Below are 27,554 nucleotides of genomic sequence, written 5' to 3'. Positions count from 1 at the left end.
CAAATAAAGGCAAAGATGGTATAGAAACGTATTTACCCAAAAAGAAAAACGACATAAAAACGTACATTTCTGCTAAACACATTGAATGTTCTGCAAATAAAACAAGTACTAGAGATTTTTTTAATACTCAGATGGAAAAAAAAAAAAAAACTTGTCACATGTTAAAACTGTCTCTATGACCTTACAGCAGAATATTACTAAAAGGATGGATGGGAAAAAAAATCCATCCATCTTATGCCTCTAATTCAATTGGAATTATTCTTTTAAAACGTGTCCTTCTGCGACAGGAACAGCCTATCAGAGACTGTTGGTAGAAGAAGGCGTGACCCAAGAGCGTGTCGACCATTTTCTCACGCACACCAACTCGGTCTGCCGCGCACAGCAGACTCCAATTTAAAAAGAAGGAACCAGGCGGCTCTCGAGACAAATAAAGGGTAAACATGCGTAATGGCGGACCGCTGCATCGCTAGGCTTGGAAAACACACCGCCAACATCACCGTCCTCACTGGGTCATCAGGTAAGTTGATCACCTCTCTTATATTTTTAATCGATTGTACATTCCCCAAAATACAACATCAAACTGGCAACATTGTGTGTTTGGCAACTTTCCGACACAAATGAGCGCTGGTAACGACGTAGCAGCCCTGACGGCGCCCCCTCCCCCGCCCATCTCCCCCCTTTCCGATTGGGGAAACTCCCCCAGCTGCCGCCACCCTGCTTGAATCCATAGTTTGTTTTTACTATTTTTGTTTTGTTTTGTTGTTCAGGGGTCTCCGAGAAGTGAGAGTTCTGCAGGGAAATGTTTTGAAGTGTGGAGAAAGCGTTGCTGAGACTACATTTCAAGGTGGCGGCCACGTTGTAAGCGCGGTGAGGTCACGGCGTTGAATGAGCGCGCGCGGGAACACCGTGACGTGCGTAGATGGGGGACGACTTCGTGTCTGGCTCGAAAGCTCTTTTTCTTTTCCGACTATTCGCGCGAGCCACGTCCCCTCGCATACTGACGCTCTCCAACAGCGACACCCGGTGGCCGCAGCAGGAAGTACAACCGCAGGGCCCTTGCATCGCTCTCGCGAGGACAGCTTTTTTGTTTTCTTTCATAGGAATTTTGCAAATGTCAAAACCAAAATAATCGGCAGTGGCAAAAGTACTCACACTCTGTACTCAGGCAGAGACAATTAAAACAAAAACAAAAAAGATTACATGATCAAAAGTAGCACTGATTCAGCTCCTTTAGTAAAACTCGACGAGATCTTTACTGCGAGGTCACAAAGATTTTGAAGTAACATTGGAAGTGTGAAGATATAGGAAAAGACGAAGTCAGACAGAATCAAATATTACACCTTTTGTTGCTTTTTATTACAGAAGAAAAGGAACAACAGCCCAGGGGGGGAAAAAAAGCGTTTTTAACGTTTGTAACGTAAAAGCAGGCAAAATTCTCTTTTCTTTTCTCCCTTCATCACCAGTGATACGGGGGGGGAACAAAACGTAAAAGCAAACAAAAGCAACGTCACGGCGCAGGATGCGGCGGCAGCGCCGTCGCCGTCCCCATCCCGTCTACACGTGCTGCGTGCTCTCCTTACTTTGCCTTCACTTTCTGTTTGGAGGCCGGCACGTTTGGGGCGCTTTTGGTGGCGGCGGCCGGCGCGCGAGCCGATCCGACTGCGTGGCGCAGCCCGAGACACCTGAGAACAAGACGCGGCGTCACATGACACGCTGCATTGCTTTTCCAAGGAGGCACCTGACAACTTCTTTCGAAGCAATATGACTTACCAGCTTTTGATTTTCTTCTGAAAAGTTTTGCAAGCTCTGACCATCCTCCTTATCCTTACCTGGCACAAGAGAGGCTACAAATTAGGACCCGACTGATTAGTCGCACTGCTAATTCAATATTTCAAAGTTGACAAAAATCGGAGGACAGGACAAAGACAATAAGATTTAAAAAAAACAACAACAAAAAATCTGAAAGTTGGCCAAAAAATTGTCCCACTGTTGTAAAGTTAAACACATACTAAAGGACAAAGTCTTGTATACAAAAAAAAAAATTTCTGCCTGTAATTCATATTTTTATTCCTGTGGTAAGCGTTAAGGGACCCAAAAAAAAAGGTTATTTTATAATCTATTGTTTAATTAAACGGTTAATTAATTCGTCGGTTATTGGGATTTTATCTTGACAAATATTTAAATTGGCATCCCCAAAATTGATCGGGCCCTGGTAAAATTAGAACACGCGTCACAATATTAGGTACACCTGCACACTCTACTTTTCAAGACGAGCTGTTTTTTTTTTCAAAAAACTTGAATGTTCTGGTTTTGTCGCGTCAGAGAAGCATTATTTGAACAATATGTTTACGTTTGGCTCACTGACGGCGTAGCGGAACATTCGCCCGACTCGGCGCAGGCGGCGTCGGTTCATTCCCGCTCGGCGATGATGCGATGTGGCTGCGAACGTTGGTGGGCCGGCAACCGGACCTGGGTGCACCCCGCCTCTCGCCCAAAGTCAGCTGCGATCTCAAGAACTCGAGAAAATGGGCTTGCTTCTTATTACAAATTCCTTGTGTGTTTTGGACATACTTGGCAAATAAAGATGATTCTGATTCTGATTCTGATTCTGATTCTGATTGTAGTCATGCAGCTCTTGCGGCGGATGTCGTCGGACGGCGCAGGTGTACCTAATGCCGCGGCCGGCGAGGATCTTTTTCCGATGACGTGCATACTTTGTCAATCTTACCTGCTGTTTTTTGTAGAGCAGAGGAAAGGAAAAAAGAGCAATGACAGCTGCAACACAAAAATATTCACGTGAACATCAACTGATGCGTTCAAAGTAAGAAATGTGCAGCCAGCCACCGAAATAATAACGGAGAGCCAAGCAGCGAATATATTTTCATACATCTGTAGCAAAGGTATCAGTCCGTTTTCCTGACTGATACCTTTGAGCAACCCTGAAAGTCTTGCGTGACACAAATGTCAGGAAAAGCCAACTAGAACAGCTGAACTCGAGTTTGGGATTAATCAGAGGCGCTTTAAATGCGAGCAAACTCCACACAGTAAAAAGCCAAAAGCGAGACTCAAACCCCGCAGAGCTCGGAACTGCGAGGCCTACGTCAGAACTCACCGGTTATGACGAGAGTCAGGCCGGCGGTGAGGACGCCCACGTAAGTCAGCAGGTACAGCAGCAAAACAAACTGAACGATTTGATACCAAATCAGATTACAGCAAGCGATCGTGATCGTGAAGATTGACTTTACGGACATCTCTGACCTTGAGCGAGTCCATCACGTTGTCAATAAAAAGGAGACGCTTGAGCTCTGTGACGGCGAACGCCAGCAGCAGCACCAGCTCCTCCACCAGCATCGCCGTCTCCTCGTCCGTCAGAGAGCCGTCGTAGTCCAGATACGACCTGCCGACGCGTACGCGCGCGGGCCGCTTTTTAAAGTCCATCATAATTGGTTTAATGAATTATAACTAACTTGGTTGCATAATATTAAGAACGAGAAAGGCTTTCCACTTTTATTCTTTCAAACGTTTACATATTTAGTTTCCATTGATTTATTGAGTGTTGCCTGAAACAAATGGACCTTTCTAGCATATTCTCATTGATGGCGCTGCATGATGAGAAACGGCTTAAAGAGGACGGAGTCCACTTCGCCACCAGGCACACTACGAACGCAATCATCGAAATGTTGTTTTAAATAAAGCAGGGCTGTCAAAGTGTCCAAATCCTTGCAATATGGCAATGTTATTATTACATATGACAATTTGAAATTTCGGTACAGATTTGAACAAGAATCACCGAAGTTGATGCGCGCGATTTGCTTCCGCGGGCCACGTCGAGTAACGCGGCGGGTCAGATCTGGCCCGCCGGCCTCGAGTTTGACACCGGCGGTCTAAAGCGTGAATGTATTTGAAAAAAAAAAAAAAATCCAAAAGTGAGCTTTTAGTGGCATCACGTCGGTCTGTTTGTTAGCCGCTGGATTGCGTGCGGGACTCACTGGAAGGGGCGCAGGCCGGGGTTGCAGCGCAGCAGCTCCAGCAGCTTGTAGTAGAGGCGCAGGGGGAAGGTGACGCACATGACGCCCAAGCAAACGTGCGACAGCACCGTGACGGCGCTCAGCTGGAACAGACTGGCCAGACACAGCACCGAGCCCGTGAACACCGCGCCGGTCCTGCTCGCGCTCCTCCAGTAGACCAGGTCCATCACTAGCAAAGCAACACACACGTTCGCCTGGAGAACTCGTCTCGGAATACTCCGCAGTATTCGCGCTGCATCATGGGAGGTGAAGGCTCGCCAATCGCGCTTTTGGGGCGGCAAAATACTGTCTCCAGTTTGTTTGGAAGCGTTCGAGCCTCTTCCCAAGTGTTTTGGGATTGGACCTTGTGCAGTACGGACGGTGTCAACCTCACTTTTGCCACATCGTGCCCATGCTTTCCCTCACAGGGCCTTGATGCCAGCGGAACCATCTCAATGTATAATCACCTCGTCATATCAATACGTACAACGTGGAATCGTTGACATTTTTACCCCCAAAATTCGGTTGCAGTTTTCGTGCGTCCGCTTGGTTTTCGTGTAGTTGAAAATTGTCGGATTTGCCTTCCGGCGTCACGCCCAACGGCCATTTTCTCAACGTTATTATATTATTATTATTATTATTATTATGGATATCTCGTGGTTAGCAAAAACCAAATCTCGGCTCGCAAAGTCTGAAGTTTGTCATAACGACACGAGTTCTTGCGTAATTAGTCATCGCTTTAATCCTTTATCGAGTACTCACAATCAGAATTGGAATCCTGTGGAACATTTGGAAAACATCAACATTTTTAGGATTCATTCATACAGATGCAGGGTGAGTATTTATTTATCAACAAATGAGTACATTAAAAAAATAAAAAAATAAACAATGTTCTCAAATGCTCTTTCTGCACTGATGCGCAAACTATGGTCCCTCGCTTAATGTCACTTTGGTCCAATCTTTTTGCTCTCGCCGATTTAAGTGTTTTAATGTGAAAGAAACAGGACGCCGTATCGTGCCAATTACAACAATTTCCACTGATCCAAAATACGAACTTCAGATCAAAAATGCGTTCCCGTCCGTCATCCACCACACTACCAGACCGCAATCAGTCGCCTAGCAACCGGGAGAAACAAACTCGCCTGATACATTCTACGTAACTGCACCGACATGTAAACACTTTATCACCCAGAAAGGGACAAAAAAAAAAGGCAACGTCAACCTTTCGTCACAAAATGAAGCCCACGCGCGTGTGTGTTGTCACAGACGAAATCAATCAGCTCCCGTTTCCACGTGCGCGTGGCGTGATTGATGGCGCGCGCGCTCTTAACGCCAAAGCAAGTGTGTCACGGTTGGTTTCCTTACGTTTGCTGGCCATTTCGCCGGAGGTCCCGCTCGCTCTCCTCTCTTTCCTTCTCGCTGGCTTTGCAGCGCCGCAGTCTTTTTTTGGGCCGCTCCTGCTCTGTCAGCAAAAAATAAGGACGGCCTGGCCTAATTTTATCCCGTATTGGGTGGCCCCCACTTCGCATCGACACGCACACACAAATTGGCAACTTGAGACCTCCGCGTGTACTCGCCCTTCAGCTTTCAGACGCTCGTCGGTGGGCCCGCCGGAGGCCGTCACTATTGAAGACGTACTGATCGTAAAGGCCATCTCGCCGTGCAGCTGTATAGCCACTTAACGCTTCATCTGGAATAGAACTTGAACCTGAATTGGAACGTGACACAGCGGAAGCAGAACTCGCTTCAAACGTGCATTCAACTTGCAGACTTGCAGAATACGGACGGGTTCATTAGTTCACATGAGCGTGACGGGAGTCTTTCAGATTTTGGATTTGGTCTTGTCTCCCGGCGAGACTTTTACAGACAAGCTGACATGTTCCAGCGTTCCCTGGGTGTTTATGTTCCGCTGGGCCCCGGGAATTCACCGTTGAAACGCCACTATGACAGCTTGCTAAAACAACTCCAATTTGTTTAGAATGCCAGCGGGGCAGGGGCATGGCTGCCCGCGTGCCAAGTTGCCAAACACCAAGTTGAACTACAAATTGGGAGTCCCGGAGAAATTGTTTGGAAATGCTGTCGCCTCGCCAATACATCTCTGCATATGGTAGCAACATCTACATACAGTAGCGTGTAACTATGCCCCCTGGTGGCTGTGAGCACTACAGCGATGCCATTCGAGCGATTCGATTGAGCGTAGTAAGCTTCTGCTGACGCCGTGACGTCACTGTGCTTTTGTCCGTGATCATACTTTATTTGGTTTCAATGAAATATTGACAAAAAGTAATCATTTCCTCTTTGATTAATTAAACAGAATGTTTGTTCTAATACAGTAATGCATAACAGTGTTAGGACATGAACATATACACTATGTACTATTTGTGTTGTATATTTGTAGAAAAGCTCGATATAAAACCAGCACATTATGAGTATTAATTTTGTGTACCTGTTTCGGGCCGCTAAAAAAAAAATGAATGGCGGGCCGCAAATGGCCCCCGGGCCATAGTTTGGACACCACGGCTGATTCAGTCAGAAGCAATTAACAAAGATGAAAAGCTCCCGTTTAGCATTAGCTTTTTTTCAGTCACTGTTCTGTCAACAACGCACCCATACTGCCAGTCAGCGTTTTTGAACGTAAAAGAGGAAATGTTATCTTAAATTGGATCTCAGCCTTTCTTTATTTGTGTTTGTATTTGTATTTTGTTTAAGCCGCTGTCCTTGTGTTTGTCCTCCCCTCCGTCACTCAAGCACACCGTACTCGAAATGGCCGCTGTCCTCGTAATCCGGCACGCCGTGAGCCTATAATCCGGCTTGCTCGAAGCTCGGGGAGGTTGACAGCAAAAGCGGGAGGGAAGACGGCGCCGACGCGTCGGCGACAGTGAGAGGCGGGCTGGGGATCGGCGCACGGAAATAGCCCACCAATCCCGGGGCGGGCACGGCAAGCGTAGCGAGGCAAAAGAGGAAGGCATTTGAAAGAAGGGCAAAAAGGATGAGGAAAGGGTGAAATCGCAGCAGAGGAGACCAGCGAGGAGAGAGCGCCGCCGCTCTGTGACGTCTCCACACCGAGGAGATGAGCGAGGAGGAGGTGAGAAGACCCGTCAGATGAGGAGGAGGCCTCCTCGCCCGCCGGCAGCCGCGAACTCGCGTTTCGACATCGGAGGCATGAGGACGTCGAGGAAGGCGAGCGTGGAGATGCCCGCCTTCGTGCGCCAGCTGGTCAAAGAGACGGAGAAGAGGGTCAGCTCTTTCTTCAAGGGGGGCCGGGCGGGAGCGGCCGACGTGGACGAGGACGCGGTGCTTCCCAGCCCCTACCTGGACCGGCCGGTGTTGGACAAACTGGCGGAGGAGGGCTGCGCCCGCTGGGGTCTCACCTACGCCCTGGGCAGCATGCAAGGCTGGAGGGCCCACATGGAGGACTACCACAACTGCGTGCCTCAGCTGGGGGGGGGGCTGGCCGACTGGAGCTTCTTCGCCGTGTTCGACGGCCACGCGGGCAGCGCCGTGGCGCGGCACTGCTCGGGGCACCTTCTGGGGCACATCCTGGCCTCAGGTGACACACAAAAGTGGCTCTCTAGATCCGAATCGGTGTTGGGAACATGACTTTGCAAATGGAGTCGCTTGTTACCCTGTTGAAAATGTAATTGTTGTGTCACTATTTCAATGACCTCTGCCTCACAGTTGTGAGGTTGCGGGTTGAAATCCCGGCCTCGCCTGCGTGGAGTTTGCATGTTCTCCCCGTGCCTGCGTGGCTTTTCTCCTCCCGCGTCCCCAAAACATGTTGATTGGAGACTCGAAATTGCCCGTAGGTGCGAACGGCTGTTTGTTTCTATGTGCCCTGCGATTGGCGGGCGACCGGTTCAGGGTGTACGTCGCCTCTCGCCCGGAGTCTGCCGGGGCAGCCTCCAGCACGCCCGCGACCCACGTGAGGATAAGCGGTATGGAAAATGGATGGATGGAAACTAATCCATTCGATTGCTTAATTTTGAGCACTTTTGATTGGCTGTGAATGAAGTCAGCAAACACTCCCACAGTGGCGAGCCCGCCCACTCTCAGAGCGGCTGCCCCGTGCTGGTCTACAAAATTGCCAACACTGATCTAACTGGCGCAGACTTATATTAATTTCCACTCCACTATGAATAAGGTGATTTTCTCGGGCAACAGGTCAGAACAAGGCCAATGGGGTGTAACAAATGATTGACAGCTCTTAAGTCCCACCTTCTGCCTCTGATTGGTTGTTTTTCCTTATTATTATGTATTACGAATCGTGTGCGTGTCGACAGGGGGCCTGGGGCCCGAGGACGACCCCGACGGGGTGAAAGGGGCCCTCGCGGAAGGCTTCCTGCAAACGGACAAGCATCTCCACGCCGTGGCCCGCCGAGAAGGATGGGAGCGAGGCGGCACCACCGTGGTGGCCGCCCTCGTTTCGCCCCGCAACATCTACTTGGCCAACTGCGGGGACTCCAGGGCCGTGCTGTGTCGTTCGGGTCAGGTCCGCTTCTCCACCGAGGACCACAAACCGTACAGCCCTCTGGAGAAAGAGCGCATCGAGAGCGCCGGAGGATCCGTGTCCCTGCAACGTATCAACGGCTCGTTGGCGGTCTCCCGAGCCCTGGGCGACTTCGGCTACAAGCGGGCGGAGAACAGGTCGCCCGGCGAGCAGATGGTCTCGCCCGAGCCGGAGGTGCGAGCGCTGGAGCGCTCGCCGGCCGACGAGTTCCTGGTGCTGGCCTGCGACGGCGTGTGGGACGCCATCGGCAACGAGGAGCTTTGCGCCTTCGTCCGCAACCGCCTGCTGGTGTGCGCCGACCTGAGGGACGTCTGCTCGCAGGTCATCGACCTCTGCCTCTACAAGGTCAGAACTCAACGTGGCGACCGTTAACTGGTTAGCTATTCAACTTCAATGCTTTTTAACAGGCAACAAAGTGCGAGCTTGTCATTGATCGCGGCGAATGCTCTAAAGCATGGGAGTATTGCTACTCATTTTTACAACACATCGATTGGATAACTTGTGTCCATTTCAAACAGTCCGCTTTTGAAAGGGGGTCAGAGCTGAGATTCAAATCCAGAACCCCTTGACTGTGAGGCAGACATGCTAACCACCAGTGCTGCCCTCAATCTGCTCTCAGTGACACAAATTTTCATTCACAAGCGATTTGAAATCGTACGCCCATGAAAAAGACGCAGCTTGGTAGTCTTCGCTGAACTCTTTATGATGTCCTACTTTGCAATTGCAATTGAATTTTCCAAATCTTTTCGTATTTACGCTCTTTCAAAAAACACAAATGTCATTTCAAACTGACACGCGGCCTTTAGCCGTCCATCATGAAGCCGTCGAAACCGAGGTTGACGGATCTCGACTTGAAACTTTCGTAATGCGTGTCCTCCTCAGCAATACGTAAAGGACCGTCGTGAGATAAACACGTGCCGCATGCGCCCAAACGAACAGCGGCACTGCCCTCTGCGCTGACTGTCACGTCCATCATGTCGTAGTTACGCAAGATTGCCGCTCCATCACCTCAAAATGTCACCGCTTCTCCTCTCATTGCGTGCACGTTTCACTGCTTCACTGCAGCAGCTGTGTGCAAAAGAAGAGAAAAGAAAAGCTCGACTTGCAGCGATGCTTGAAGTGGTGACGCGGCTCGGGCCGGAGAGTCTAATTGGCCGATGCTGACGTCACTCTCTCCCTCAGGGCAGCCTCGACAACATCAGCATCATCCTGCTGTGCTTCCCTGGCGCCCCCCAGCTGTCCGCGGAGGCGTTACACCAGGAGGCCGAGCTGGAGGATCTGCTGGAGTCCAAAGTCGCGGGTATGACGTCATCGACGATGCCACGCCTCAAAAACAAACCAAAAAAAAAAGAATTAGACAAGTAAAGCTAATGATTTTTTTTTCTTGGTTAAACTGTTCAATTATACGTAAACATCGACTATATTGACATTTAAAGAGACAGCGAGAGAGAAAAAATGGACTAAAAATTGAAATAAATATACGTCTCTTGCGTGTATTTGTTTGCCTCCTCGCCAGAGATTTATGAGGAGCTGCGTGGCAGAGGGGAGGATCCCGATTTGCTGGCGGTCCTGGCAGTCCTCGCTTCCGCCGCCATCCCGGGATTACCACCAGGGGGCGGCATACACAGCAAGTGAGAGTCAGAGCGCGCGCACATTTCACCGATTTTGACAAAAAATTGTTGACAAAAGTACAACACTCGAATTAAATACCCAAACCCTTTATTGAAACCTTAATTTGAAACCCCAACCTGTTTTTATAACACAATGCACAAAAGAGTTTTCCTCTTTTATTAGCTGAGGCTTTTGTGCTCTCAAAACAACATCTTTGCATCCCTTTGCATTGATTTGGAACTGAGTAACAAAGAAATTGAACAAATACACTTGATCATATTTGTTTTTCAGTTTGGATGGAGAATTTTTGAATGCAAGAAGCTGGCACAAGATGACGTATTCGCCGCGAATCTTTCTTGTCGCCGACACCATCAAACCTTTTCCTTCATGCGTGGGGAATATCTTGCTTCTCTGAATATTCCCCGTCATTGTCATAATTGTCCACGTTCTTCCATGTCGCTGCCGTCCGTGTTTTTTCCGCCTCAGAAGTCCCCAAGATGTCAGTCAATCAATCAATCACCCAATCGACCGATAAATCAAGTTCCGGACCGCAGTTGACTTTAGCTTTCGCTATTTGCTTCTTTTTTAAGTCACGTCGACATCCGCGGATGTTGCAAAAAAAACAACTAATGAGCTTATGTTGTCAAAGTAGAAAGTACAAATATGTCTTAAATGGAGGGAGTATAAGCAAAAAGTCATCAGAAAAATAAATACAGTACCTGAAAAATGTAATTATGTACAGTAACGAATGTTGGGGTGAAGGTCAAGTTGAGGTCAAGTGTGTGTGTGTGTGTGTTACAGAAGGAACTGCATCATCTCTGCTTACTACCAACAGAGAGACACGCACAATCCTGCGCTACCAAATGTAAGTACAAAGCAACTATCTGCTAAGTCCCAAATGATCAAAAGATGCGTTTATCAATCAACATGCGCAATTTTCAGTTTTTCATTATTACAGGAGTTACTTTCATTATTGCGCGTCTTCTTCTGCCCAACCAGGGAACGGAAGGCTCGTGAAGAGGCCGAGTGGGTTGCGACCATCAAGGGATTGTGATTCATGTCTGAAGTAACTCTTTTATTCATGTTTCCAAATGGACAAAAAGGGAGTTAGTCACAACAGTGTTTGTTTACATCGTTCCAGCGAGCAGCACCTTGTCGTAACAAATACAATGCAAAAGTCGCTCGAGTAAAGCCTGATACAGTCTATATTTGTACAATTATCTATCTATCTATCTATCTATCTATATATATATATACACTGTATATGACATTTTGTAAGACTTACTCAGCAACACTGACCCAGAAACAAACTTCTGCCTCATATTCAGTGAACAGAAGACACAAATATAAGCCTGCAACTGCGAAATAATACATTTCCAGCATGAGTGTATGAGAATGTGAGAATGTGTAGGAGTGGAGCCAAATATGTATTTGAGGGGAATATGCAGTACTTGACTGATACAGCTACGCTAGGCTAAGCTTAGCATACAGCTAATGTCCATTTGTTCCAGCAGGATATGCGAACAATGCTATCTTGTTAGCGGTTGGAAATGCACAAAAGTTCCCTTGTTCTGCATTGTTGGCGAGCAAATAAACTCATCTTATAATGTGAGGGGGGGGGGGGGGGGGGGGGAAATACATTTCACAGATAATACTTTGTCAGTTTAACCCTATGCGCGAGTTTGTAGGAAGAAGAGTCAGAGAGAGAATAAAATGAAATTTTTTTTTTTTTTTTTTTTTTTTTATACAAGTCGTAATATAATCATCATTATTAATACATTTGAGAAGAATAAATATCAAGAAAATGACACACACGCAAAAAAAAAATTTCAAAATGATATTGAGTTGGATTCTTAACGTTCTCAATGAAACCTGCCTGAAAACATCCTCGGTAAATTGCATGTGAAATGTCATTTTTTTTTTTTCTGCATGTTGGAGACTTATGTACTGCCTTATTATCGGGCAGGAGGCGGGGTACACCCTGAACTGGTTGCCAGCCAATCGCAGGGCACATACAAACAAACAACCATACAGATCAATTGTTTTGATGATAATAATGAGCATGTGCTTCAAAACAGCACATGATGGATTCAAATGGATTTTCTTGCATAGAGAAAGCAGCTTGAATCTCGCTATCTGCTCTGTTGGCACGTACTCGCATTTTGACACCCGTGGATTTAAAACATGAATACATTTTTTTAAAAATCTCCTTTCTTTTTCCAATTGATTTTTAGACCCACTGAAATTCTCAATGCAATTCTAATGGCCGTCAATGATCTGCAGATTTTCTCTATAGCGGCGGTCCACCGCACAGCACTTGAGAAATAAAAGAATTCTTCTCGGGGTGCGCTTTTGATTGATGCTCGACTCAAAAGGCAGCCTCTTAAGGATCTTGCTTGATTATTGAGCATGTCAGGGACGTGTACTCACGACATAAACCATTGGGGGAAATTTGCAAATGATCGGAACATTGTGTGTCGTTTTTGCAGCATTTATCATCTCTGGTCGTGAGCCGAAAGACTCCAAACGATGAATGCATGCAGCTTTTTCTATAAGTTGATGTTGTGTTTGTGTCTAAGCCAGTGATTCCCAACCAGTGTGCCGCGAGCGCTCTTCAGGTGTGCCGTGGGTAATGTGAAATTTGACTTCATTGCTCCAAAAAATGATTTCTTTCCAAGAAATAATGTATCCCCTTTTCGTGAGATTTTTGTTTGTGATTTTGTGCCTTGGCTCCATAAAGGTTGGAAATCACTGGTCCATGCTCTCTTGTTGCTTTCCCGGCCACGCAAAGATATTAGCGGGGGAGCTCGGAGGACGTGCACGGGCCTCCCAAAATCATCAGCGATCCAGCATCAAGTGCTCCTCCACGGCTGCTTTCATCTGATTGCGTTTGTATGAGCCAATCACTCCAGGACATCAAACCGATCTTGACTGTGATACAGAATCCTTGAGATTGCTTTCATGTTTTTCCTCCTTCAAGCAAAATGTGAGCATTGTCTAGACTCTTATGACGACAGTCTGTAATCAATTCACAGACCCGCAACGGTTGATTCAAACGGTTGGTCGTTCTCCTCACAAACTTGAGCGATTCACTTGTGTGCCTCCTATAAGGATGAGACGCAAGGGACATGCGGATGTGTGCTCCTATCTATCCACACTGGTTTCCTGGAGACGGTTGTTCATAATGGCCAACGCCCCCACTCCCTGGGAGAATCCGTTCTGGTGGCCGTAGCTCTGCCGTGGCCCCTGGTGGGCAGTTTCGCTCAGTTGCTTCTGCAGCAGCGCCAAAGACACCTTATTAGACACCATGAACTCGTTGACGGAGATCATTTCTCCCGACAGTCGACGGCCAACGTGCACCCCGACCGTGAGCGCGCCGCCGTCCGTCTCGCTGTCGTACACGGTCTCCGCCGAGCCGTCCGCGTACCGTTGCCTTCCGGCAGGACAGTGCGACGAGAGCGGCCGGACCGCGTTGCGCTTTAACCGGTTTCGTCCGAGGTGAGCCGCCGTACGCCTCGGTCTGCGCTTCCACCATCCGCCCGCGGAACGAGAGCCGAGCCGACGGTCCCTCGGACGCACCGACTTCTCCAAAATCCAGTTGAGCGTTTGTTTAATGATAATGGAAATGACGTTAAAGAGCGAGTAGATGCAGCATACTCCCATGACGATGAAAAGGCAGTTCCCCAGCCGGTAGGCCTCCTGAGACTCGTAGTGCTGCCTCTGGCTGCTGACCAGGTCCCCAAAGCCGATGGTGCTGAAGGCCACAAAGCAGAAGTACAGGGAGTCCACGTAGCTCCAGTTCTCCATGGAGCAGTACAGAGTAGAAGCGCTGCACGCGATCACGATCGAGGCCAGTCCCAAGATCAGCATGACGTAATAGACGGAAGGCTTCCAGCCTTCTAGGCTGTCCTCCTCCCCGGACGCATCCCGCCTGCCGGACGCGTCGCCAACTCCGCTGCATCGAAGGCGACGTTCGTGACACCAGCGCATGATGTAGGCCAGCATGGTGATGATCCTCTCCAAGAAGAGGTTGAAGAAGAGGATGGTCGCGGCGCAGCCGATCAGACCGTAAAAGATCAAGAAGATTTTTCCAGCTATGGTTGCCGGCGTGGTCATACCAAACCCTAGAGACAAAAACCTTTTTAAGAAGAAGGTAAGACCTTGCAGGTAAGGCCTGGTACACACGTAAGAATGTTTACAACCTTAAGGGATGAACTCTTACAGATCCCACATATGAAGATTCCAAAAAATCAGGCACTGAACAGTTTTGGTTGCACTGTGTGTGGTGTCCTCCGACTATCCCAACACACAACACCAAACACATAAACGTTCTGTTTCACCACCACCGATCTCAAATCTCGTCTGCCAAGACAGATATCCCGTGTGATCAAATGTGAACTAACCAAAACGAAGAAGAAGAAGAAGAAGAAAAAGAAACACGACTGGACACGCTGCGCCGATGTTTGCGAGGCTCACCAATAGTGGAGACCACGGTGCCCACAAAGTAGAAGGCTCCAGAAAAGTCCCAGCGGGGCCTCGATGCGTCCACTCGTATCCCCGCCCCATTGGCCTCCTCATACTGCCGCAGCAGGGTGCGCAGCGCCCTCGGGTGGACGGCGTATCGGCGGGTGAAGTTCTCCAGCTGCTGCCTCCACAGGCGGCGGGCGCGCAGCTCAAAGGGGTGCTCCAGGGCGGAGAAGATGGCCGCCCCGCACAGCAGGTAGAGGAGAATGAGGCCAGCGAGCAGGAAGAAACGAGCGTTGTCTTCGTTGATGGGCGCTTTGGGGCGGCGGCCAGTCGCCTTCCTCTGAGCCATGACCGCCACAGCAACTGCATGGAAACGCACTGATGACTTGTTTACAATTACGAGTTACCTTACCCCGACGTGTAATCGCAGTGTAAACATTGCGGTGACTTTCTCGAAGGGCCACAACTAATTGCATGTGATTTCTTTTCTTCATTTTCAATGAGCGCATCGACGGGGCCCTTGGCGGTTCCCTGCATCAGTCGATTCAAACTATTGATCATTACTTTGGAACGAACCACATATATTTGCTCTTTACACAAATACATTGGTAACAAAAACATGATCAAATGTAAAGTAAAAAGTGTTCGTTGCGTTATACGTGCACAGCATGTGGAGAACATGAGACCATGTTGACCTCGTGACAAATGTGCACAATGATGACAATATCGCTTCATATTGCAACCAGATAAGTCAATGCGCCGTAAAAAGTCCAAAATTGTACAGTGTGACCCTACGAAAGCAGAATGGCACATGACCAGAGAGAGCCAATCACAGGCGTCGCCTTTGGAAGGGGGAAGTGAAATATGCGTTTTTTTGCAGCTAGTTTTCAAATGTCACTAAAACTGTCACAATGGAAATTTTCAAACGCAATGGTACTTTAATTACACATTAGCAGTAAAGTAATTGATTACAATTACATAACCCCTTGTTATTAAATTATGTAATGGGATTACACGTAATTAGTTACTCCCCAACACTGCATGTATAGTTTTTTGCTTAAATACACATTGGCCAGGGCAGAAAACAAACAGGTTAAACGCAGAAAACTCTGATCTTAAAGTGTAGCAACACACTTCATCTTCTTCATTTATGTATCATTGACATTACAAACATTGAAATATTTTTCAATGCAAATATGAATAAGAATACATGATAAAAACCACACCTCATATAGGTTATGCTAGTCTATCATCCTGTACATGTTAGCGTAACTACTCATTGATCTAAGTTATAAATAGAAAATCCTTTTTTTCCTAGAATAATGAAATGATTCATACCTGGTCAGGGTGACAGCGAGTCCCTCTCCCTGAGCTCGGCTGCTGCGCATCTGTTGACTTGATGACCAGCAAGAGGGACCACCTTCAGTTTTTTTTTTTTTTTTTTTTTTGTGCAAGCACAGAAACTCGACGATGCCTCATCCGTCACGCGCTGACATCATTTTGAACCCCGCCCACATCTGTCATCACGCCCACCCTGTTCGGATGTGTCCCCGTCATTTATATACAAAGACATTCCAAAAATATGTCTACTGCACAATACCGCTGATATTCTGATTTTGGCGATAGTCTTCTGGAAAATGTTTGTGTGTGACTGTCACCCTACTTGTAGCTCAGCATCTCTGTTCTAGATTATGCGAAAGGTCTTCGGTGGGGTTTAGGTCGGGGTTTTGAAGTTCTTCCACATTGAAATTTTTTATGGGCCTACAGAAAGGGGCCTTTTCCAAAGTGTTCCCGCAAAATTGTGTGTTAGAAGCTAAAGATGTGTCCTGAGACTTTTGTCCACGTAAGATACAGTACAGCTTGGTTGCACTGTGGTTCATGGAGCCTCTGATGGCTTTTTGTTGTTGCTGCAGACTGCGTGGGGGCGTTTGGAGTCAGGCCCTCCCTTTAATCTTGCACGGAGGTGCAGCTAAGAGCAAGGGCTCCTCTGACTGCTGAGTGGCTGCGGGAGGCAGGTGTAGAATCCTTCTTCCATAATGGACAACATTCAAATATTGTCAAGAAAATACAGATGGTCCCAAAAGGCATATTTACTGTATTTAAGTTAAATACAACTGAACTGTACTTACAAAATGGACTATACTTGACAAGTCAAAAAAATGTATACATGACAAAAAAATATTGTACTGGATTAAGAAAAAGTTTACATTTGTTTGATTCTATTTAATGTTCTGATGTTGTAGATTTTAATTGTATTTAATTCAGGGATTCTCTCACATAAAAGGCGGCACGGTGCCGACTGGTTAGAGCGTCTGCCTCACAGTTCTGAGGATCGGGGTTCAAACCCCGGCCCCGCCTGTGTGGACTTTGCATGTTCTCCCCGTGCCTGCGTGGCTTTTCTCCGGGCACTCTGGTTTCCTCCCACATCCCAAAAACATGCAGGGTAGGTTCATTAAAGTCTCTAAATTGACCCTAGGTGTGAATGTGAGTGCGGATGGTTGTTTGTTTCTATGTGCCCTGCGATTGGCTGGCAACCAGTTCAGGGTGTACCCCGCCTCCTGCCCGAAGATAGCCGGGATAGGCTCCGGCACGCCCGCGACCCGCGTGAGGAGAAGCGGCTCGGGAAAATGGATGGACGGATTCTCTCACGTACAACTAGAGAGAGCCTGCATGCCACTAGTGGGAGTCGTGCCACACTTTTGCGAATGACTGGTTTACTCTATGTGAGGGGCCAAAATATTAGAAACCCTTCTCAGCACGTCGTATGAATGGCATATTTTGTACGTTGGAGTTCTTCTCTACCCCACTGGAAACTGCAAAACTTTCATGCGGCATGTGGCACATCGTGATGATCAAAATGCAAAGAGATTACAAACCTACATGTCCAACCACTTGTAGCTACTACGGAGTTTTGTTTGTTTGTTTTGTTTTCCCCAAGGGAGAGACTAGGAAAGTGCAAGGTGACACGATGCAGAGCTCGTGATTCTGCGACAATCATTCTTCAGCACAGACGTACTTCGGTGCATCTTGAACGCCACACAGCAACGACTTTAGGCTTTTTTCCTCGACATCGCTATGGAAACAGGCCCTTCACATGCACTACACAACAATGTGCAAAACACAAGTGCTGACCTTGACCGGCAACTGCAAGCCTTCAACAAACATCTGTCCATCTTTTTTATTTGGGTGAGTGGCCGGCGATCAACACCCTGGACTGGTCCCAGGCCAATCGCAGGACATGTATTGCGTAGACCATATATGTCAAACTCAGGCCCGGGGGCCAAATTTGGACCACGATATAATTATATTTGGCCCGCAAGACCATATCAAATGTGTATCAGAGCTGGCCCGCCAGTGTATAGTACATGCGCCTCTAATATTCCAAATCCCAGAATGCTTTGCTCGTGCGTCGGCCCATCGGTCCAGACCGGCGAGCGCCCCTTCCCTTTCTGTTGCAGTCGTTAGCAACTATGCTACCGGTCTCCTCGTGCAAATTTACACATCCCCTTCCCAAAATTGGCCAAACGAAAGATGGAAAACGGTGAACTTCCAAGACAGGTGGGAGACTGATTGTGTGTTCACTAAAGTAAAAGACAGACCTGTTTGTCGTGTGCGGAGCAACGTGGCTGGATCAAAGAATAGAACATCATTGAATTGTTGTCGTTTTTTCATGGTTTACTCGCCTGACTTCCTTGCGGACAAATGCAACTTAATGTGACTGCGCATGGTTGTCTGTCTGTGCCCTGCGAGTGCCTGGCGACCAGTCACGGGTGTCGTCGGCCTTTCGCCGCGAGTGACCCCGGGCGGCCTCCTGCTCCCCTCGACCCTGAACAAAAGCAATGGATGGGTGGACATCATATTAGTACGACTCTATTATTATTGTTGCTTTTGCTATTTGCCTTTTAGTTTATATCCAAATATTGACTCATATTTAGCTTTACTCTAATATATTTGTACTGTACTGTATTTTGCTGTCATCTACAGGTCTACGTGAACATGAAAAGCTTACAAAAATATAAAATTTTCAATCATTTCAACATTCTTTGAAATGTTAACCTTAGTTTGGAGTAAATACCTTTTAGAGCAAATTTGGACTCAAACGGAATAGAGCAAGTAGCATTTTGCTATCTGCGCCTACAGAGAGCAGCAGCGAGCCGAGGTTGCCAAAATGCAGCAGAACAAGAAGCCGCAACGCAGCCAAAGAAAGCGAAGAAGAAGAATTCAACGTTTCCCGGTAGTTGGAGCGCCCTTAGGTGGCTTCCAAATGTGTTTTGGAGCCCGAGTTGAAATAGCAATTGTGCGGATTCAAGTGCCATTTCGCGACTTTACCCAGCCGAAGCACCGTGATGTTTTCCCCACATTAGCTGTTGGCTGGCGGCTAGCGTCTTCGAGACTCATCGCCGGTAAGTGTTTTACGCAAAAATAATGTGACATGTTTGACTCCTAATATGACTTTGCAAAAGATGTATTGGCAGCTCGCCTTGTTGTTGTTCTCGTTGTCCAGCGTGCTAGCCGACTAAAGCTAACGCAGATGAGCTGGTGGCATCTCATCCGCGAAGATGGTCAAGCGGTCAGTTTGCAATCAAGCTCCGCTCAAGAGACGCGCCTTGATTTGTTCAAGCGACCGATCCCATAATGGGAAATTCAACAGAATGATTTGTAGATGATTTCCTGCCCTTTCAGTGACGGTGCGAGAAAGTGATGTCAAGCGCCATTGGGAACTGCGTGTTTCTACTGATAAAATCTATTCGGAATTAGCACTTTTTTGTTGTTGTTGCTTAATTTGAAGACTTCCCCTTATACGATTTGATCTAGCAGCAACTTTTCTCCTGGGGAAAAAAAAACACAAAACCCTCAATTTGACGCATGTTTATCTGACTCACTAGCGCCCCTAGATGCGTGTTGTGGTAAAAGCAGCACCGTGTGCTCTCCAGCTGCTCAACGAGAAGCAGTTTCCAACCTTTCCGGAACCAAGGCACATATTTCACATCCATCCATCTTCTGAACTGCATATCCTCACTCGGCTCGCGGGCGTTCTGGGGCCTATCTCAGAGGCGGGATACACCCTGAACTGGTCGCCCGCCAATTGAAAGCCATAAATAGATAATCAATCAGTCACACCTACTGGCAATTTGGAGTCATCAATGAACCTCGCACGCACGTTTTTGGGATTTGGGAGGAAACCGGAGTACCCGGAGGAAAGCCACGCTGGCACGGGGAGAACATGCAAACTCCACACAAGCGGGGCCGGATTTGAACCCGGATCCTCAGAATCGTGAGGCAGATGTGCTAGAGAAGAAAATATATTTTTTTTTAAATGGGAAGAAGAGATTATGAGGAACATGTCAGATTTTGCTCAATCGGCAGGTACTAATATTTCGGGGCACTCGAAGCTATATCCATAAACACGCTGAGGAATCGGACTGATTAAGACAATTTCTTTATCAGTATTTGATTACAGTTACACTCCGGACTCACTAAATGGGTTGTTCGCCGACACAGACAGAGAAATGGAGGAGGGCTCGGAGGTGATGGAGAATATTGTGTTCCGAGGAGCAGAATTTGCCGTCAAGGTAGAAGTGGATAAGGGTGTGCTGCTGGTCGAAATCTCCGATTCAAAGACGGCAGATCAATGGAAGGGAGAATTTGATCCGGCGTGTAAGTTGGATCACAGTTATCGTTCACAGATGGCGGACAGTCTGCACAGTAAAAGTCGCTTCCCTCACGTTGCGTTCTTCCTGTTTTTTGCAGACATTGAAGATCTCACACGAAAAACTGGCAACTTCAAACAGTTCCCCATTTTTTGTAGCATGTTGGAGTCGGCCATGAGAAAGGTACGTTGGAAAAAGGAGCACGACAACGTTGTAGGTGGCTCGCATGCGCACAAGCCCGTGGAAGGATGGGAACGGACAGGAAGGCGCTCCAGGCTGCGTGAGCTGGAGCGGACAAGCATTCGCTTTGCTTTCCGCTGAAGCGAAAAATGAGAAAATTCATGTCCCTCTCTCCAGGCGGGAATGTAAATGAAGGAATTTTGGCTGCGTTGTAACTTATCCGCCTCAACCGGACTGACGTTTGCATCAAAACACAGCAAGCAAGTGCACACTTGCGCGTCTTCCATTCGTCCATTGACTGTAGCAAACATCCAAACACAAGAACAACTTTATTTTTTTTTTATTGGATTTGAATTTGAATTGAAATAATAATAATCATTTAATTTAACATTTGAATTATACTGTTTTTCGTTTTACAACTTAACATCAGAGATCCTCCCTTTTTTTTTCCGCATGGACACGACCAAAAAAGAAACATATTTTTCAAAAATCTCTTTCGAAATAATGTACGAGGCATGACAATAAGCGTTTCTTTATTGCCACACAGCGCACGTCATCCTTTTAAACATAAAAAAACACACGTGTGCCAAGTCCAATTTGAAATGAGCGTATATGAATGAATTAGTGTGTGTCTTGTTTTGTGTGTGTGCATTTTCCACAGACGAGTGACTCTGTCACTCTCGACCTGTTGACCTACGCGGACCTAGAGTTGCTGCGGAACAGGAAAGCGGGAGTGGTGGGTCGCCCTCGAGGCCATCCGCAGTCGTGCGCTCTCACCGCCAAACGTTACCTTATTCTCATCTACACGGTGGAATTTGACAGGTGCGTGTAACTTTGCCAATGACTTCCCTCCATATTGTGCGCACCGCTGACTTGTGTCCTATCCGTAGGATACACTACCCTTTACCGCTGCCGTACATTGGAAAGCCGGACCCGGCCGCCCTGCAGAAGGAAATCAGGACCCTCAGGGCAGAGCTCAGCGCGCTCACTTCTCAGGGGGTCGACAAGTCTGCGGAGGTCGAAATCCACCGCTTGCGAGCAGAGTAGGTCGAAGGTGGTCTTTGTCATTGTGGAATTGGGGGGATTTTCAAAGGTGGGCATGAATGGCGACAGAAACTGGACATTTGTAAAATAGCCTTGAACTTGAGTGAATCAAGAGCGAGACATTTCAGATTTGGAGGAATCCTTTGAACCCGTTGAGCAGATGGGCTTTCGTGTTATGTCTTTGTTTGAATGGTTGCTTTGCTGCGGTCCGTGGGCCATTTGGTACTGGGCTGCACCCCCGGTCACCAAACATTTTGGCGGTCTGAACAAAGGTTGGGACCGCGGGTTTACATTATTGGCATTTCATTCAAAACGGGTCATTTTGAACATTTCAATCATTTCCATGACAAAACATTATTCCATATAAATTTGAATATGTGCTATTTTAGTTTTTTTGTGGTCTTTCTGAAACGCCCTATGATCCCACAAGGTGTCGCCAAAGCCCCATCTCAATAGCAAAGTCGAGTTGCTGCATCTCGACTGAGACAAGCTTCGTATGTCACTTTGTTACACATGCACTTAAGCAGCATTTGGTTCCCCGATATCAAATCATCATTGGTCATTTGTCTTTAAGGGTATTGTGAAATGATATTCAACTCTTGAGCAACCGTAGTTTGTAAACAATTAATATAGAAAACCATACGCATTTATAATGGGGTGTCAATAACTAATGTTTTTTTTTTCCCCCTTTTTCGTTATTATTGCTATTGATTGGCCAGGACAAATCACAGTTGTACGACCTTGTAACAACATTTTCAGGATTTAAAAAAAAAACCAAAAAAAAACAACATGGTTCCCTGACCTATATAGGGGAGAAAAAAAATAAAAAAGATAATTATTATCTTTTCCATTTCCCATGGAAATTTCCGAAACTCCCCAGCTGGACCTGCCAAGGAAGGTTTCTGGCTATTGACCAGAAATGGTGTGCGTGTGGCGATGTGACACTTTCATTGGATGTCTGCTAATATTTGTTATTTGGGTTTTATCTCCCAAGGCTGGCTCTGATGAAGGAGGAGAAAGAGGCCATCGGCAAGGTCCTGGAGCGACTGCAGCTGGGCGGACGTCAGGACTGGAGGGGTGGGGATGCGGTGAGGACCTTGGAGGAGCAGCTGCTCAAGGAGAGGGCCAAGAATCAACACTCAGCCAGCAAACGATGCCAGGAGCAGCGTCTCCTGATGGAGCAGGTGGAGCGCTCGTGGGCGTCGTTCCACTTGGATTTGTTAACGTTCCCGCCTTTAACTCGTTCCCTCCCGTCCTTCAAGGTGGATGAGCTGAGGGCTTCCGAGTGCACGCTCCGCCTTCATGTCAAGAGTCTCACCAATGAGCTGGCACTTCTACGCAGAGGGTTAGTTCGACAAGCTGCCATTTTTCTCTTTAGAGTCGCGCTTCTGTTACTTCCAGTGGTGGGATGGTCAGGGCCACCAAGGCCTTCTTGCACTGACCTACATTGACAAGCTATATTCTAATACAGCGTTTTTCCCACGTATACGCTATTGCCCCAAAAATCTATTCGTGGATGAACAGAAAAAAATTCACCTACTCTTCGTAATTTGCTGGTACAATTCACCTATTCGCAGTTTTTGTGCTCATGCCAAAGCGCTGTCTAATATAAGTACTGCTTTAGCACCATCTTCCTGCTAGGGAACTATGTTGAAGAGCGGGGAGGAGCTTCATTTAGTCAGGCCATAGCACTGTCTAATAGAAACGTAGTGCTTTGCCGCTACCTTGTGTTGTCTATAGGCATTTATACACGTTTTTAGGGGGGTGCCATTCAGCCGTGGATTTTGGCTATTTGCAGCAGAGCTCGGTCCCTATCTCCCCGAATAGCTCAAGTTGTTCCATGAAACGAGATCAATTCATTCCGAACAGTCCTTTCTCTTCATTAGTAGAATTTGGATTTTGCATTGGTCCAGACGATGTACGTTGGCACAGTTGCGTGCTGTCATAAATGTATAAATCTTCCCCACTCACCTTGTTTCTGAAGCAAAGGGACGCCCCTGTCCGGATGCGGGGAGATCTGTCGCTTACGCAACCCTGTCCGGGGTCGCTCGGGATCCAGAGAACGCAGAGGAGACAGAGTGCAAAGGTCAACGGAAAGAGGAAGAAGGGCGGACTCGACGGGGCCCCACGCTCTCGCACGAAGGTCGTCACCTTCGCCCACCGGTAGGAACTTTGCCACCTATAACAAAGTAGAGCGAGTGTAATATTTCATCAATGGGACCGCATATTCCAGTACTTGTTGAGTGCTTAGCAAAACAAACAAAGTGTGACACATTTTTCACGCTCGTTTGTGAGCCAAGGCAGGAACTTTAAAGTCGAAAAACCTCACAGCAACCCAAAAAATGTCATAAAATGTATATACAAATAATGATCAGCTCATCTCAGTTTGCGCACAAATTTGCTGTGAAATGTTTCCGTTGTATGAATAACAGGTAGACGCGGAGCATTTAATTGGTCCGCATGTCACGATAAGTCGCTGGCATAAATAGACGAACAAATATACATTGTAGTAAATCATTTCCAGACTTGTGAATTGGATCATTTGCTGCGGCGCAGTGGTCGGGAAGTACTCCTCTATTCATCAGACATCAGCCAACATTTTGAAACCAAAGCATCCACTACAATATGAGACATTTATTTCAATTTGATTTGTTTGTCCAAATACATTTCAATTAAAAATGCATTTTAAATGTGGTGAAAGTGTTTTGGAGGAGTTCAATTATTTAACAAAATAAAAATACAAGAATATGGTTGCTTTATATGACACTTTTTCACCTATTGCGAGTGGCCCTGAAACAGAATTAAAATGTACGTACTTACTCGCAGGGTCCCGAGCGCCTCGCTTTGACCCGACTGCTTACATCCAGGACCGACAGCGCCGGCTGAGAGAATCCGAACTTAAAAAGTAGGTTCCCCCCCCCCCCCCCAAAAAATCTGAAATTGACAGCAAGTTTCTTTATTAAGGATTATGATGATTATTCATTACCGTGTCTCGTGCGTGTCAGACAGTTAAAGGTGCGGCGAGACTTAATGGTGTCGCCGTCGCTGGTGCCCGAGCGTGGGCGTTCCCGCTCCAGAGAGGCTTGCCCTCAGTTGAGTCGCTCCGGCAGCCGAGGTAGAAGTTTGTCCGTGGAGCGGCGAGGGAGCAGGAACTCCTCGGAGAGCTCCTTAGTGGATTTGGAGGAGATGACCAAGGCGCTGCTCAGGTGAACTTCCTCAAATGTGAACCGAGTTTGCATTGATCCTGGTGCGTGCGCTCATCTAATCTTCTTACAGGAGAAGGAAACAGACGCTCAATGGCCCCAGTGCGGTGAGTGAGGTCTCATTCATGTCTCTTAATGCTCATTGGTGACATGAAACGTGCACAATATTTAACGTCTGTGACTTAACAGTCCAGAGGGAGCCTTATAGCCCGGAAGCCCTTAAGCAGCACTCCAACATACAGGATGAAGGACAAAGGTAACGTCACGTGTCTGCTACACCTTCCACATTTCTCAACACAATCAAAGCATTTTCGAGAACGAGACCTTTTACACATTTGACTGAGCTGCCCCCATTTCTCTGCCCATTCAAACATCTAAATATTAACACAATTCAGCACGCACTTTAAGACATTTTTCACACTCCCACATTTTCAATGACAACATTCCCAAATCCATGCAGACACTTTGCATACTTACCTCCTCCTCCTCCATTTCTCAACCAGTTCAAACTAATGAGAAAGAAAGTAATTGAGATCTATCAGTGTGGAAAAGGGTTATAAAGCTTTAGGACTCCAGCGAACCACAGTGAGAGCCATTATCCACAAATGGTGAAAACAGACAATAGTGATGAACCTTCCCAGGAGTGGCCGGCCGACTAAAATTACCCGAAGAGCACAGGGACGACTCGTCCAAGAGGTCACAAAAGACCCCACAACAACATCCGAAGAACTGCAGGCCTCACTGGCCTCAGTATGACTTCCCCATAAGAAAGAGACTGGGCAAAAAATGGCCAGCATGGCAGAGTTCCAAGACAAAAACCACTGCTGAGCAAAAAGAAAATCAAGACTTGTCTCAATTTTTCCAGAAGACATCTTGATGATACTCAAGACTTTTGGGAAAATACTCTGTGGTCTGACGAGACAAAAGTTGAACTTTTTGGAAGGTGTGTGTCCCATTACATCTGGCGTAAAAGTAACACCGCATTCCAGAAAACGAACATCATACCAACAGTAAAATATGGTGATGGCAGGTTGAGGGTCTGGGGCTATTTTGTCGCTTCGGGACCTGGAAAACTTGCTGTGATAAACGGAACCATGAATTCTGCTGTCTGCCAAAAAATCCCGAAGGAGAATGTCCGGTCGTGTGAGCAAGCTGAAACGAAATTTGGTTCTGCAGCAGGACAATGATCCAGAACACACCAGCAAGTCCATCTGTAAATGGCTGAAGAAAAACAAAATGAAGACTTTTGAGTGGCCTAGTCTAAGTCCTGACCTGAATCCTTTTGCGATGCTATGGCATGACCTTAAAAAGGCGGTTCATACTCAAAAACCCTCCAATGTGGCTGAATTACAACAATTCTGCAAAATTCCTCCACAGCGCTGTAAGAGATTCATTGCAAGTTATGGCAAACGCTTGGTTGCAGTTGTTGCTGCTAAGTGTGGACCAACCAGTTTAGGGGGGCAATCACTTTTTCACACAGGGCCAAGTAGGTTTGGAATATAAAAACCTTCATTTAAAAACGGTTTACCTGTTTTGTCTTTGACTCATATTGAAATTTGTTTGATGATGGGAAACTTTTAAGTGTGACAAACATGCAAAAAACAAATCTGAAATCAGGAAGGGAGCAAACACTTTGTCACACCACTGTATACCGTCACGCTGCATTCCTCAGAGAGCTCCATCGACACAGGCGCGGAGCTGTCGGAGATAGACGCCAGGCTTCAGGCCCTGCAGGAGTACATGAGGGACTTGGACACAGGACATTGACAGATGGCACAGCATGCAGCCCAACATAGCTCATGTGCTGGACTCGACAAGAGCCGAACAGCGTTTGCAGCTCTTGGCGCCATTTTGTTTCTTTTTCCTCTGCATGACCCAGAAACACCTCAGACTGCTTTTTTTTTTTTTTTTTTTTTCTGGACCTCAAACATCAGGAAATGAAAGCAGTCACCGAAAGTCTCCAGCCTACTTTTTCATGACTGTTTTCAAATATTTTTTTATTAATGTAAAATAGTATTGTGAATAAATGTGGCTATAATCCAAACAAGTGGATTTAACTTAACATTTGTCAGTGCTGCTTATTAAATGTTTTGTTTAAATTGTACAGTTTTGCATCCTTTACAGCATCAGCACGAAGCAGGGGCGGCAGAAGTTCTCACAATCTGTACATAAAAGTAGCAATGAATACCTGCTTATTCGCAGTTTGGCATCTGCAAATTCACTTATTTCCTGTTTATGTGCTCAGGCCAAAGCAAAAGTATTGCCAATAAATTGTATTTTACATTTTAGTGCGAAGGAACTATGTTGAAGTGATTTGAAAAGTTACATTCTGATAAAAGTAGCGCTTTGTCTCCAAATTGTGGCATCTTGGTGCCAAGGAACTTTGTTGAAGTGAAATGAAGAGTTTAATTTACACAAAAGCAGTGCTTTGCTGCCATCTTGCGGCATCTATTGGCAATTATCAACATTTTGGGGGTTACAAATTTTCACTCTTCTTGGCAGGGCTCGGTTCCTATCCTCCACAAATAAAGCAGAAACAAAGTAGAAGTACTGATCAACTGCTTTAACTTAAAGTAAAAACATATACACTCTGAAATGTACTTACCACAGAAGCAAAAATGATTTCTTACTGTCAGTTATATGCAGTACATGTATTGATAAGTTGGCACAACAACAAAAAGTCCCCAAGATCTCAGTCAGTCAATGAAGGCCTCAACGGCGGTAAACATAAGCTCTCAATTGACATCGTGTCTATGTCATATTTTCATACGTGGAGGTTGAAAAAAGTCCATTTTGTCAAAGTATACACCCTTACACGGAAAGTATCGTGCATCTGAAGACTGAGGCTTTCGCGGTTTGGTATGTGCCTATTTCTTTGTTTCTT

General features: G+C 46.7%; 4 protein-coding genes and 1 long non-coding RNA gene across 8 annotated transcripts; 2 read left to right on the top strand and 3 right to left on the bottom strand.

Annotated features, from left to right (window-relative positions):
* Window positions 1-379: 379 nt before the first annotated feature.
* ppm1nb (protein phosphatase, Mg2+/Mn2+ dependent, 1Nb (putative)) lies at window positions 380-18,414 on the top strand. 2 transcript variants are annotated; one of them, XM_061752773.1, is made up of 7 exons: window positions 380-517; window positions 6,756-7,557; window positions 8,288-8,859; window positions 9,697-9,814; window positions 10,031-10,145; window positions 10,927-10,990; window positions 11,125-18,414. In XM_061752773.1, exons 2-7 carry the CDS (start codon window positions 7,110-7,112, stop codon window positions 11,140-11,142), a joined length of 1,335 nt encoding a protein of 444 aa, XP_061608757.1. In that variant the 5' UTR covers window positions 380-517; window positions 6,756-7,109; the 3' UTR covers window positions 11,143-18,414. The 2 variants fall into 2 exon arrangements, with proteins under 2 accessions (XP_061608757.1, XP_061608758.1); XM_061752774.1 differs by lacking the exons at window positions 10,927-10,990; window positions 11,125-18,414 and having other exon boundaries at window positions 9,697-9,875.
* rtn2b (reticulon 2b) lies at window positions 1,328-6,148 on the bottom strand. 2 transcript variants are annotated; one of them, XM_061752778.1, is made up of 7 exons: window positions 5,373-6,148; window positions 3,990-4,121; window positions 3,259-3,397; window positions 3,113-3,182; window positions 2,729-2,775; window positions 1,771-1,829; window positions 1,328-1,682 (listed from the first exon to the last, which is right to left on the bottom strand). In XM_061752778.1, exons 1-7 carry the CDS (start codon window positions 5,534-5,536, stop codon window positions 1,577-1,579), a joined length of 717 nt encoding a protein of 238 aa, XP_061608762.1. In that variant the 5' UTR covers window positions 5,537-6,148; the 3' UTR covers window positions 1,328-1,576. The 2 variants fall into 2 exon arrangements, with proteins under 2 accessions (XP_061608762.1, XP_061608763.1); XM_061752779.1 differs by having other exon boundaries at window positions 3,990-4,197; window positions 5,373-5,524.
* Window positions 13,270-16,007, bottom strand: kcnk12l (potassium channel, subfamily K, member 12 like). Its single transcript, XM_061752775.1, has 3 exons — window positions 15,931-16,007; window positions 14,602-14,955; window positions 13,270-14,249 (listed from the first exon to the last, which is right to left on the bottom strand). The coding sequence occupies exons 2-3, from the start codon at window positions 14,939-14,941 to the stop codon at window positions 13,270-13,272; spliced, it is 1,320 nt and encodes a 439-aa protein (XP_061608759.1). The 5' UTR covers window positions 14,942-14,955; window positions 15,931-16,007.
* Window positions 18,415-18,772: 358 nt separating the features above from the next.
* Window positions 18,773-26,732, top strand: ccdc61 (coiled-coil domain containing 61). 2 transcript variants are annotated; one of them, XM_061752771.1, is made up of 13 exons: window positions 18,773-18,995; window positions 20,095-20,250; window positions 20,344-20,426; window positions 21,085-21,245; window positions 21,314-21,466; window positions 22,462-22,651; window positions 22,730-22,812; window positions 23,452-23,630; window positions 24,294-24,372; window positions 24,473-24,673; window positions 24,744-24,777; window positions 24,860-24,926; window positions 26,343-26,732. In XM_061752771.1, the coding sequence occupies exons 1-13, from the start codon at window positions 18,857-18,859 to the stop codon at window positions 26,435-26,437; spliced, it is 1,620 nt and encodes a 539-aa protein (XP_061608755.1). In that variant the 5' UTR covers window positions 18,773-18,856; the 3' UTR covers window positions 26,438-26,732. The 2 variants fall into 2 exon arrangements, with proteins under 2 accessions (XP_061608755.1, XP_061608754.1); XM_061752770.1 differs by having other exon boundaries at window positions 20,041-20,250.
* Window positions 21,404-24,383, bottom strand: LOC133467670 (uncharacterized). The gene is made up of 3 exons (XR_009785274.1): window positions 24,284-24,383; window positions 23,439-23,646; window positions 21,404-21,729 (listed from the first exon to the last, which is right to left on the bottom strand). It is a non-coding gene; the product is annotated as an uncharacterized LOC133467670 (long non-coding RNA).
* Window positions 26,733-27,554: the final 822 nt, after the last annotated feature.

This window comes from Phyllopteryx taeniolatus, chromosome 17 (assembly GCF_024500385.1).
Source record: "Phyllopteryx taeniolatus isolate TA_2022b chromosome 17, UOR_Ptae_1.2, whole genome shotgun sequence".
In the NCBI taxonomy this organism is placed as follows: domain Eukaryota; kingdom Metazoa; phylum Chordata; class Actinopteri; order Syngnathiformes; family Syngnathidae; genus Phyllopteryx; species Phyllopteryx taeniolatus.
Note: the sequence above shows the minus strand (reverse complement) of the source record. Positions and strands in the feature narration are given on the sequence as shown.

Bases quoted from the DNA above. Each gene is read 5' to 3' on its own strand.
- rtn2b (XM_061752778.1), bottom strand. From the start codon at position 5,536: ATGCGAAGTGGGGGCCACCCAATACGGGATAAAATTAGGCCAGGCCGT. The intron at 2,776-3,112 runs GTGAGTTCTGAC...TTTGTGTTGCAG, and splicing joins CCTGACTCTCGTCATAACCG to CTGTCATTGCTCTTTTTTCC. The intron at 1,830-2,728 runs GTAAGATTGACA...CTCTTGTGCCAG, and splicing joins TGCTCTACAAAAAACAGCAG to GTAAGGATAAGGAGGATGGT.
- ppm1nb (XM_061752773.1), top strand. From the start codon at position 7,110: ATGAGGAGGAGGCCTCCTCGCCCGCCGGCAGCCGCGAACTCGCGTTTC. The intron at 8,860-9,696 runs GTCAGAACTCAA...TCTCTCCCTCAG, and splicing joins TCGACCTCTGCCTCTACAAG to GGCAGCCTCGACAACATCAG. The intron at 10,146-10,926 runs GTGAGAGTCAGA...TGTGTGTTACAG, and splicing joins GGGGGCGGCATACACAGCAA to AAGGAACTGCATCATCTCTG.
- kcnk12l (XM_061752775.1), bottom strand. From the start codon at position 14,941: ATGGCTCAGAGGAAGGCGACTGGCCGCCGCCCCAAAGCGCCCATCAAC. The intron at 14,250-14,601 runs GTGAGCCTCGCA...TTTTGTCTCTAG, and splicing joins CACCGTGGTCTCCACTATTG to GGTTTGGTATGACCACGCCG.
- ccdc61 (XM_061752770.1), top strand. From the start codon at position 18,857: ATGTGTTTTGGAGCCCGAGTTGAAATAGCAATTGTGCGGATTCAAGTG. The intron at 21,246-21,313 runs GTGCGTGTAACT...TCCTATCCGTAG, and splicing joins TACACGGTGGAATTTGACAG to GATACACTACCCTTTACCGC. The intron at 24,373-24,472 runs GTAGGTTCCCCC...CGTGCGTGTCAG, and splicing joins AGAGAATCCGAACTTAAAAA to ACAGTTAAAGGTGCGGCGAG.